Source organism: Oncorhynchus clarkii, chromosome 23 (genome assembly GCF_045791955.1).
Source record: "Oncorhynchus clarkii lewisi isolate Uvic-CL-2024 chromosome 23, UVic_Ocla_1.0, whole genome shotgun sequence".
In the NCBI taxonomy this organism is placed as follows: Eukaryota; Metazoa; Chordata; class Actinopteri; order Salmoniformes; family Salmonidae; genus Oncorhynchus; species Oncorhynchus clarkii.
The window spans coordinates 37,347,835-37,360,261 of NC_092169.1; the positions used below are offsets into that span (position 1 = coordinate 37,347,835).

A 12,427-nucleotide genomic window follows, 5' to 3' on the forward strand; every position below is an offset into this window, starting at 1 on the left:
TTAAATATGTCCATAAACACACCAGCCAGCTGGTCTGCGCATGCTCTGATGACATGGCTGGTGATGCCGTCAGGGCCAGCAGCCTTTTGAAGGTTAAAACGCTTAAAATGTTTTACTCATGTCAGCCACAGAGAGAGGGGAGGTGGCACTGTACTATCCTCAAAGCGGGCAAAGAAGGTGTTTAGTTTGTCTGTAAGCGTGATGTCGGTGTCCGTGACGTGGCTGGTTTTCTTTTTGTAGTCTGTGAATTCCTGTAGACTCTGCCACATACTTATCGTGTCTGAGCTGTTGAATTGCGACTCCACCTTGTCCCTGTACTGGCATTTCGCTTGTTTGATTGCCTTGCGGAGGGAATAACTACACTGTTTATATTCAGTCATATTCTCAGACTTCTTTCCATGGTTAAATGCGGTGGATCGTGCTCTCAGTTTTGCACGAATGCCGCCATCCATCCACGGTTTCTGGTTAGGATAGGTTTTAATAGTCTCAGTGGGTACAACATCTCCAATGCACTTCTTTATAAAACGCACTCACTGAGTCAGCGTATAGGTTGATGTTGTTCTCTGAGGCTGACCGGAACATATTCCAGTGCGTGTGATCAATATATATAGTGTATAAATGTCTGATGACTCGCTACCTTGAAGACATGATAGGCTATTCACTTGCACTCAGTTCGACCCACTCCACACACACAAGTAATTACCTGTAAAACATTTGATTTGAGTCTCTGGCTGTAAATGAACCGATTAGTATTCCCCAGGGTGGTGCAAGGAGAGAGGGAAGTTTGCTGATTATACCCTACTAAGATATAGACTCCTTACAGCTTATTTTATTATTACACCATGACAACAAGATGGACAATTATACATATGAACCGAGTCATACATTAAGGCCAAGTCCAGTAATCAGTCAGATGGAGGACAATCAGGACATACATGGGACATTCATGATAAATATCCTTAGATAGATCTCTGAAAGCATTTCAACAGTTTGGCTATTCTACTTCCCTTACTCAACTTTGTCACTTCTGTTTTCTCGGTTTTCTACTTGACTTCTATTTCTTCCAAGGAGCAGTGAGTCCCAACCTCCCCGTGTGTCTGAATGAGCTGATTACTGTGTCTAGTCAATCAGATCCATCTGACGAGGCTGGGAGGCCCACAGCCCTAATGAACAAGGCCTAATCGATCTCCGGTGCTGCTGAGAGGACCCACATTAGGGTAATTAGCCTAAGCAAGGGCACAGGAACGAGGCCCGGGAGGAGCGCGTCTGGGCCTGGGTCAGTCTGTAGATTCAAAAACATTATGAAACTCTTAGGAGAACAATGGAATTTCATGTTATGATTATATTTTTTATTGATTATGTTTTTTGCCTATTATAAAGACTTATTTTGATGTGAACTCTTATTGTCCTCCCTAGAGTCGCTGAATATTTGTTTTATCCTTAGCTTGCTCCTGTTCCTGCACCTTGATTGGAAAATTACAATGTTCTTTCTTTTCATTTGCTTTGCGCCTCTCTGTGGCTGGTTCCTGGATGCCTGTTTGTTGCTGCTTCCTGAATGCCTGTCTGTGGCCGCTTCCTGGATGCCTGTCTGTGGCCGCTTCCTGGATGCCTGTCTGTTGCCGCTTCCTGGATGCCTGTCTGTGGCCGCTTCCTGGATGCCTGTCTGTGGCCGCTTCCTGGATGCCTGTCTGTGGCCGCTTCCTGGATGCCTGTCTGTGGCCGCTTCCTGGATGCCTGTCTGTGGCCGCTTCCTGGATGCCTGTCTGTGGCCGCTTCCTGGATGCCTGTCTGTGGCCGCTTCCTGGATGCCTGTCTGTGGCCGCTTCCTGGATGCCTGTCTGTGAAGGGGTCAGGATGGAAGAGTTGCAGATAAGAACTGACAAGAGTCTTCGGTGACGGGTGACTTAGAGGTCAGGGTGAAGTTGTACCTCTCAGCAAAACTCTGATCTGATAAACCCAGCAGTAGCGTTACATTTTAGACACACTCGCACCCCCTCTTGCACACATACACCACACACATACGCAAACACGCAACACACACACACCACTGCAGGTGATCCATTTTGGCATAATTAATAAACAGTAGATGAGGTTAGAGTAATTCTAGAGTGGAGATTGTTTTGCAGACAGAGTCTTTCTTCATGCTGTGTGGTCTCGAAGCAATTACCTATTAAATATAATAAGTGCTTAATGCATATCTGGAGATGTATAGCGGAAGATTATAACTGCTAGGCAGGTAATTATCTTTGTGAACATGAGTTGTGAATACAGATCACTGTCTCAGTCAGCCAATGGATGGAAAGCCTACCCTGCCCTCTTTCTGGGGCTCTCAATAATACATTTATATCCTCTGTTTCTCTCAATGTCCCACCTCAAGAGTTCAGGTTGATTGACAATATGACAAAACAAAAACATTTTTCTTTGCAATCCTACCAGAAGCAGCAGTGGTTTCATTTAGTTTGTATGACACTTTACCCTTCACAGATGTAAACAAGGTTAAATTCTGCCTGCAGTATGTCAACTTTTGTCACTCAAAAGATATTTAACTGTTAACATTGTCAAAGAGGATCAGTGCAGTCTTGACATGTCATCCTCTCTCCCTTTCTCTCTCTCTCCCTTTCTCTCTCTCTCCCTCTCCCCTTCTCTGTGTCTCTCTCCCACTTTATTTCCATCTCTCACTCCATCTTTGATGCTGAAGGCTCAGAGACACAGGATTTTGAGTTCTTTAAGAATTCTAAAAAAGTATAGAGTTTTGAGATTACATTCAATTGTGATCACCAGCCCAGCAGGGGATAGGAGGGCTGCTTGGTTCAGGGGATATGAGGGCTGCTTGGTTCAGGGGATATGAGGGCTGCTTGGTTCAGGGGATAGGAGGGCTGCTTGGTTCAGGGGACAGGAGGGCTGCTTGGTTCAGGGGATAGGAGGGCTGCTTGGTTCAGGGGACAGGAGGGCTGCTTGGTTCAAGGGATAGGAGGGCTGCTTGGTTCAAGGGATAGGAGGGCTGCTTGGTTCAAGGGATAGGAGCGCTGCTTGGTTCAAGGGATAGGAGGGCTGCTTGGGTCAAGGGATAGGAGGGCTGCTTGGTTCAGGGGACAGGAGGGCTGCTTGGTTCAGGGGATAGGAGGGCTGCTTGGTTCAGGGGACAGGAGGGCTGCTTGGTTCAGGGGATAGGAGGGCTGCTTGGTTCAGGGGACAGGAGGGCTGCTTGGTTCAAGGGATAGGAGGGCTGCTTGGTTCAGGGGACAGGAGGGCTGCTTGGTTCAAGGGATAGGAGGGCTGCTTGGTTCAAGGGATAGGAGGGCTGCTTGGTTCAAGGGATAGGAGGGCTGCTTGGTTCAAGGGATAGGAGGGCTGCTTGGTTCAAGGGATAGGAGGGCTGCTTGGTTCAGGGGACAGGAGGGCTGCTTGGTTCAGGGGACAGGAGGGCTGCTTGGTTCAGGGGACAGGAGGGCTGCTTGGTTCAGGGGACAGGAGGGCTGCTTTGTTCAGGGGATAGGAGGGCAGCTTTGTTCAGGGGATAGGAGGGCTGCTTGGTTCAGGACTAAACTGTAGCATAGGCCCCAGTCTTCATGGGGTCTAACATAATGAGATCTAAGCTCTGACGTATTAGCTACTTGTTGATGTGTTCTGTGAGACATCTCACATGTGCAATACATGGTAAATGTTTTTTACACATTAAAACATCCCACATGCTGTCAAAACAAAACGATGTTAGGAACAAAACTCTTGTTCTAGTCTTGTCTTAAACTTATACTAATAGGTGCTTGGAGAAAATTATTGGTGGAGAAAGTAGCTAATCCCAAGCTGTTATCCGCCATTGCCCTGTAGAAACAGGGATTGTTATGAGTATCAGCCATACAAACTTCCCTGGGCATTTTTCTCCAAAGCTGGGTGAGGACACCTAAGATGGGATCTATTGGTTGCCAGTAACAGGGCAATCTGGCCATAAGCTATAATCAATAGATGGTCTGCTCTAAAAATAGAATGTGATCAACAAGAGACGTACACAGTCGAACTTTGAACAGTAGTGTGTTTCACCTCAATCGGCATCTCACAAGATTTAGCTTCTCCCTTTAATTTATCTTCGACAAATACTGTAATACATCCACACTCCACATGAACCGCACCACTTTTACCCCCCACCCCATCATCCCTCCATCCATACCTCTTTCTATGATAAATCCGTCTCATGGCTGATAGAGACCTCTAAACCAATATGGGGCCTCTCTGGGGATCTAATCAGATCACAGGGGTTAATAACATTCCACATGGTTACCCACAAGCCCTAAGACTAAAGGGTTCAGGGAGCAGGGTTCCACATTGCTAATAATCACCATTTCCCCAGCCAGGACTCCCAGGTATTGAGTTGAGCACACCTCCACCCTCCTCTCTTTTGCCCTCAGAATAGCCCCAATTGGTTGGGTCATGGACTCTACAGGGTGTCGAATGCGTTCCACAGGGATGCTGGCCCATGTTGACTCCAATACGTCCCACAGTTGAGTCAAGTTGGCTGGATGTCCTTTGGGTGGTGGACCATTCTTGATATATCCGGGAAACCGTTCAGAGTGAAAATCCCAGCAGCGTTGCAGTTCTTAACACAAACTTACTACCATACCCTGTTCAAAGGCACTTCAATCTTTTGTCTTGCCCGTTCACCCTCTAAATGGCACACACACACAATCCATGTCTCAATTGTCTCAAGGCTTAAAAATCCTTCTTTAACCTGTCTCCTCCCCTTCATCTACACTGATTGAAGTGGATTTAACAACTTACATCAATAACTGATTATAGCTTTCACATTGATTCACCTGGTCAGTCTGTCATGGAAAGAGTAGGAGTTCCTAATGTTTTATACACTCAGTGTACAGCCATTTTTTAACCAGGAAAGATCCCTTGGGGCTGAAACTTTCATTGCCAGGTAGACCTGGTACATCTGCCTCTTCGAAGCATCAGTGGCAGTTATTTATAGATGTAAATCGATGACAGCAGAAACTAGCACCCCAGAAGACATTAGAGACAAAGGGCCCTACTTTAAAGTGATTAGAAGGAGAGCTGTTAGGAGCCCAGTACAGTCAAACCGGATGATAAGGTGTGTCAGTCTGATTGTGTTTGATAGAATCAAGAAAATAGAACAAATTCCACTGACAACAGCACTGTCAGCTACACTCATGGTCTCAGTCAGTATGTCTTAAAATACATCCTTTCAAGTAGGAGGGGGCTTAGATGTGCCACTTGCTTTGTGTTGGGATCATTTAAAAATTTTTAGGTCGAAACACATCCAGTCACAAACTGGGGTGATATAATCATACTGGAATCAGAATCAGTAGTACAACAGCATGAGATGTGTATTAAATACTCCAGATTAAGACTCTTCTGTGTTTCTGAGTTGGTTGATCTGTGTTCAAATACAAAGCCCATAACTGTGGTTGCAGCCCACGGGACGCAACAGAAATAGATGCCATTCACACTGCTGTGTTGTTCTCTCTCCTCTTCTCTCTCTTTTTTTATTTCTCTCTCTCCCCTCCTTTTTACACATCTTGAATCATGTAGGCATGGGACAAAAATAAAAGTAAATTATCACTGGATTTACAAAGCAGAAAGCAGTTTGTTTCCCTCCACATGAATACATCTAAGATTAGAAAATGAATGCCACATTTGAAACAAATAAACCTGGCTTTGATACAAGGGCTACAACCTATACCGTTACAGAGACCAAATGCTTAATTGAGAGTCTGTGTACAATATGAAACCTGCCCACATTATGTTTGCTATTGTCTGTTTGGGGCCTCCATGACCAACCCTTCAGTCCACAACCATACCACCAAAAACCTCTGCCTATAGGGGCAGAAAGTGTGAAACTTACGGAGGTTGTTGGCCCTTGTGTCATAGTTCTGTGCGTGCATGGCAAGGGTGTCCTCCCCCTGGAACTGCTCACCTGGACAACCGACCTGTAACACACTCTGGACAGCCCTGTGTGAGAAAGATAGAAAAAGAGAGAGAGATTGCCATTTATCCAGATGTAAGAAATAGCCAGACAGGACATATATTTCGTTGTCTATGAAGAACCGTGCATAACGCTTGATTTCAACGCTGCACAGTTGTGTGCACAGGGCACCTAGTTCAAGATGATCACATAATATAAAATATTGCATCTCTGCTTCCATATAAAGCAACATTTTCATATGAATTTGTTAATTTAACTGTTTGATTGAGTGAGCGGGTTCCACATTAATTAGAAAAATATAAATCTCAGTGAATAAGTAAGACATTTTCATAAAGAAGACGAATAGGAGCTATTGATTCATTGTTAGAGAAAGGTCTCCAAATAAAGGAATAGCCTGCGCATGTTGCGGAGCGGAGAGCATGTGGCTATCCACTGCAAGAGACACACGCCCCCGCGCTCTCTGCGAATGAATCAGGCAAGCAGCCCACACAGGTGATGACATTATGCAATCTAGTCCAATTAATAAACTATCGATGACAGCTACTTTCTACTGTATTGTGCGCGTAAAAGTCATTGATTGGTTTATATGTATTATACTGTTAACAAAAAATAAGTTTAGATGATATCCTAGCTTTCTTATTTCAGCGACAACGCTATTAGAATGAGTTAGCCTATCGTAGTTTGCCAATATAAACCTTGCAAGCGTGAGGCTAGAACCCAAGAGTCAAATATTATTGTGGCGCGCGCTCTAGCCTACATGTGAGCACCAAGCAAGCTCCTTGAAAACATGCACAACAAAGAAGATCGCGGCACGCTCAACGGTAGCAGGACCCCAGAAACCCACCTAGTCATATTCTCTCTCTGGGGTCGGTGCGCCTTTTCCAGGCCGAGTTTGGTGAATATCCCAACAAGTGCCATGATAGCCACTACTCCACAGATGATATACACGATTAAATTAGTTTTATCTTTGGTGGGGTCGTGCCGAAGGTCGTTTTTCTTAAACGGGGTTTGACCTGTCATCATCCACACCGGAGTGTCGTAGTTTTTACAGGTGCTCTGATCCAATCGCGAGGTCTTGTAGGAGCAGCAGAACCGAAAGCCACAGGTGCCGCAGCAGTACAGATAATCGCCCGTTTTACAAACAAACGGCGGGTCCCACTGGCCCATCACATCGTAATACCCCCGGCACCTGTCCTCCGTGTGCGGGGGCTCCGAGAAGCCTGCACCCTCATCCTCCCTGGATCCGTTGCACGTCGTCATCATGACAAAGCCCTCCAGTTGTCCTGGTTCTCCGTCCGCCTTGCAGACCAGCGCCATAACTTTGACCAACAAGTAACCCAGTATAAAGTATTTGCCCCTCATTGTGCTGTCCTTCCACCCCTTCCTTTCAGCTTCTCTAGCGCATGTAAGAAGAGACTCGAAGAAGAAGAGCGCACAGTCTTGGTATTATAAAAGTCCAGAAACACATATCCAATTTAGAGAACACTACCATCCGTGTTGGTGAGAGTTTTCACGAATGTTCTCGTCATCCATGAAGGTATAGAAAATCATTCGGTTATTTTTTTCAAAATAAAACGTTGAATGTATATAGATATTGTCCTCCTCAGAATTGTTCCTCAGAGCACAATCTCTCTACAGGTGTTCTTAGAAAATCATCTCCATGACGTTATCAAAACTAGGCTACTTCAAATTTCAAACCCATCAGCGCGGTTGCAGGCATGGGAGTCGGTGGAGATAGAACTGCACAAGCTATTTGAGCGCGGGTGAGCAAATCAGACCTGAGATGGGAGAGAGCATGGTGCGCAAAGCGAGTAGGGGAGGAGGCATTCCGACGAAGAGAGAGATTCATGTATTGTTAAACAATGACGGTGAATCTGTGACAGCCCAAAACGCACATGAGGAAATATGGGTCGAGTTGTGCTGCCGAGCAATTCATTTTTTTCTCATAATTTGTGCACGGACAAAATATGGTCACGGATGCAGACATTCCGGTTATGGTAACTTCCAAATGAGATTAGAGAGAGCGTTATAGGGTTGTTTTTCCAGCATGAGTAGCATAGGCTACGCAAGAAAAAAAATGGTTAGGCTAATGAAATTAAGTTGGGTATGTACTTCTATTCACTGGACTGAATAATGGTCCACACATACAATGGTGTCGTTCCAAGCACAGTGTCATCATACCCAGAGACGTTTTTATATTCATCACTAAATGCTATTTTCTATGCCTGAAAAGTTCTGCCGATGTAGTCTTTTTCCTTTAGGAATTCATTCCCTTATATTATATGTAATGCATATTTACCATAGGCTACCACATTCCACGCAATGTCTTAAACCTGATTAAAGCTCACCTCATCTTTAAAAAAAATACTGTGCAGAACCATGGATAGGTCTATATTAGGGCAAATTAGCGTCTTTCTGGTCGAGCTGTCCATGGTGCTGAAATTATTTTGCTCAACAAGTCGCACTGTCCATGGACCTGATTGCCAACTCCCCAACACTAAACCAGGCTAAATAAGTCGATGGGAGAAACCGACAGAGCTGGGGGAGACAGAAATAGCGTGTGCAAGAGCTAGTTTAGAATTATAATGAAGAAGTTCATACATGCTCTCGTGGTGATTGCCATTGGGACACATGCGGAGAAAGTCAAGATACATCCGCAGATGTAACTACTGCTGCTAAACAAAAATGATGGTCAGTCCTATCTCGGGTCGTGGGACATCCCTACCCTAACCTTAGCTTTAACCCATAGAAGGTCATACCAAGGATAATTTTGCTATTTTATTTAACGTTTTAACTCCTTAAAGTATTACAAATATATTTTTTCAGAAAAAATATTTTTGGCTTTACCGCTATTAGCTCACACAAACGCATTGAATAAAACGTGAATGACATGGAACAACTAAAAACATCTAAAGGAAGTTAGTTCTGAAGTGTCTGTCCTATATCTGAGAGCAGTGGCGATTTTAGCATGTAAATCTTGGTGGGGGAAAAAATAAATGTTTGGGATGCATGCCAGCAAAGCCACTACACAACACAAGACTAAACAATACATTAATTGCACTATAATGGTGACAAACGGTGTCCACAAACTGTTAGGGCCTACATAAAGCTGTCCCAACAGCAGTCCCAACACCTTACCACTGCTACACCTGGCTAACAGCGGAGCCTTGTCTGGCAGCGAAACAATTCATTCAGGCTCATTTACTGCCTTTTGAAAAACATAGCTGATATGGCTGACTTGCTTAAACAAATGTGGTTTCTACTGACAATTGACAAACTATGCCATACTGGGACAACAAGCGGATAAGAGGCAATCTGTAATTTCGAATTACGACATTAATGAGCGATCTAGGACGGGCGTAGTCAATATAACTATTTGTTCAGCACTTTTGAAATGTACAATGACAGAATTCAGATCATGGGCCGTTCTTACAGTGTTCTCCCTGTACACCAAGTCAGAACCGTAGGATAAATAAAGGAGGCATATAAGCAGACAATGAAAGCTTTTACAATATTCGATGATTACATTTCTCAAAAGCAGGTTATGGGCTACATGTGCACCATCAAGTCAGAATAGTAGGCAAAATTAAGAGGTGAAAATAGACCAAATTATTAGACACATGGGCTACTAACAGTTTACTACACAACATACACTTAGTACATACACTTTCTTAGCTACAGTATACATATCTCCCTGGCATGTTACATCATTAATGCAGCAGAATAAAATACATTTTTGGACTCACCTTGTTGTGCTGTGCTCACAGAAAGGTGGCGCGGCAGTCCTTCGTGGGCACATTTTGTCGTCAAACTTTGTCAAAGTGAGATTCTCTGGATTTATAGTGATTTCAAGACAACTGGGAACCTGGAGGGAAAAAAAGTGATCTTCAGGTCGTAGCTCTAGAAAGAGGCCAGAGTTCCCAATTTACAATTCAGAGTTGGATGAAAGTTCAAAACATATTTTCCCAGACGTAGCTCGTTTTTTCCCGAGATCCCAGTTGTCTTGAACTCACTAAAGTCAGATTTTGCAGTACTGACTTAACAGTTGTTTTGGGCGCGGCACAAATCATGCTTCATTGACAGCATGGTCAATGTTAAATGTTTATAATTTTAAGCTAGGAATATAGACCCTTAATCTTAGACTTGGGATCACACAGCCATTCCACTGAATAGCAGGCTAATGATTGTTTTGCAATGCTTGCAGTTAGCCACTGATTCATTCCAAACCACTCAATGTTGAATTTGCGATTTCCAACTTGTTGTGTAATTTTTATGTCCAATGGTCAATGAGCACCGATACGTTTTATTTATAATTTTTCTTAATTATTTATCTTCATATGACAAGGATTATATAGGATTTGCCACTAGACTGTCGACTTGATTAATGATGATGACTGCTAGCTATGATTTTGAAAGTATGATGTTGACATGATCAGTCCAATCAAAGCTACTGTATATATAATGTATTTGATGTCATTTTATCTTTGTCCAATGACCTTGAAACTTCTTGGATGGGCACTTCTAATGTAACTCTATGACAGCACCCAAGGGGCTTGACTTTTTGAGCTCTACACTCTACACTAGGCAGTGACGTAGTGTCCCCATGAGTGACAGAACACTGAGACAATCACGGCACAACGCTCCGTATTTTCTGCTGGCTTGCCACAGCACCACAGAAAGTACTGAGCTAGACTGAAACACCTGCCTTTTGGAGCTGCCTTACTCAAGAAAACAAAAAAGAGACCATGTTTGTATGCGGCTTTATTAAATTTAATCAATTATATATACAGTGCCTTGCGAAAGTATTCGGCCCCCTTGAACTTTGCAACCTTTTGCCACATTTCAGGCTTCAAACATAAAGATATAAAACTGTATTTTTTTGTGAAGAATCAACAACAAGTGGGACACAATCATGAAGTGGAACGACATTTATTGGATATTTCAAACTTTTTTAACAAATCAAAAACTGAAAAATTGGGCGTGCAAAATTATTCAGCCCCTTTACTTTCAGTGCAGCAAACTCTCTCCAGAAGTTCAGTGAGGATCTCTGAATGATCCAATGTTGACCTAAATGACTAATGATGATAAATACAATCCACCTGTGTGTAATCAAGTCTCCGTATAAATGCACCTGCACTGTGATAGTCTCAGAGGTCCGTTAAAAGCGCAGAGAGCATCATGAAGAACAAGGAACACACCAGGCAGGTCCGAGATACTGTTGTGAAGAAGTTTAAAGCCGGATTTGGATGCAAAAAGATTTCCCAAGCTTTAAACATCCCAAGGAGCACTGTGCAAGCGATAATATTGAAATGGAAGGAGTATCAGACCACTGCAAATCTACCAAGACCTGGCCGTCCCTCTAAACTTTCAGCTCATACAAGGAGAAGACTGATCAGAGATGCAGCCAAGAGGCCCATGATCACTCTGGATGAACTGCAGAGATCTACAGCTGAGGTGGGAGACTCTGTCCATAGGACAACAATCAGTCGTATATTGCACAAATCTGGCCTTTATGGAAGAGTGACAAGAAGAAAGCCATTTCTTAAAGATATCCATAAAAAGTGTTGTTTAAAGTTTGCCACAAGCCACCTGGGAGACACACCAAACATGTGGAAGAAGGTGCTCTGGTCAGATGAAACCAAAATTGAACTTTTTGGCAACAATGCAAAACGTTATGTTTGGCGTAAAAGCAACACAGCTGAACACACCATCCCCACTGTCAAACATGGTGGTGGCAGCATCATGGTTTGGGCCTGCTTTTCTTCAGCAGGGACAGGGAAGATGGTTAAAATTGATGGGAAGATGGATGGAGCCAAATACAGGACCATTCTGGAAGAAAACCTGATGGAGTCTGCAAAAGACCTGAGACTGGGATGGAGATTTGTCTTCCAACAAGACAATGATCCAAAACATAAAGCAAAATCTACAATGGAATGGTTCAAAAATAAACATATCCAGGTGTTAGAATGGCCAAGTCAAAGTCCAGACCTGAATCCAATCGAGAATCTGTGGAAAGAACTGAAAACTGCTGTTCACAAATGCTCTCCATCCAACCTCACTGAGCTCGAGCTGTTTTGCAAGGAGGAATGGGGAAAAAAATTCAGTCTCTCGATGTGCAAAACTGATAGAGACATACCCCAAGCGACTTACAGCTGTAATCGCAGCAAAAGGTGGCGCTACAAAGTATTAACTTAAGGGGGCTGAATAATTTTGCACGCCCAATTTTTTAGTTTTTGATTTGTTAAAAAAGTTTGAAATATCCAATAAATGTCGTTCCACTTCATGATTGTGTCCCACTTGTTGTTGATTTTTCACAAAAAAATACAGTTTTATATCTTTATGTTTGAAGCCTGAAATGTGGCAAAAGGTCGCAAAGTTCAAGGGGGCCGAATACTTTCGCAAGGCACTGTATATATATATATTACATCGTTTTTGAAAACTGATATACGACACATACACTGGGGCAAAAAAAGTATTTAGTCA

General features: G+C 43.4%; 1 protein-coding gene across 1 annotated transcript in view; it reads right to left on the reverse strand.

Annotated features, from left to right (window-relative positions):
- LOC139381282 (protein shisa-9B-like) overlaps window positions 1-7,306 on the reverse strand; it is a 92,929-nt gene extending 85,623 nt beyond the window's left edge. The window contains exons 1-2 of the mRNA XM_071124743.1: window positions 6,789-7,306; window positions 5,864-5,970 (exon numbers count right to left, since the gene is read on the reverse strand). Coding sequence (XP_070980844.1) covers window positions 5,864-5,970; window positions 6,789-7,306 — 625 coding nt within the window. The remainder of the gene's footprint in view (window positions 1-5,863; window positions 5,971-6,788) is intronic.
- Window positions 7,307-12,427: the final 5,121 nt, after the last annotated feature.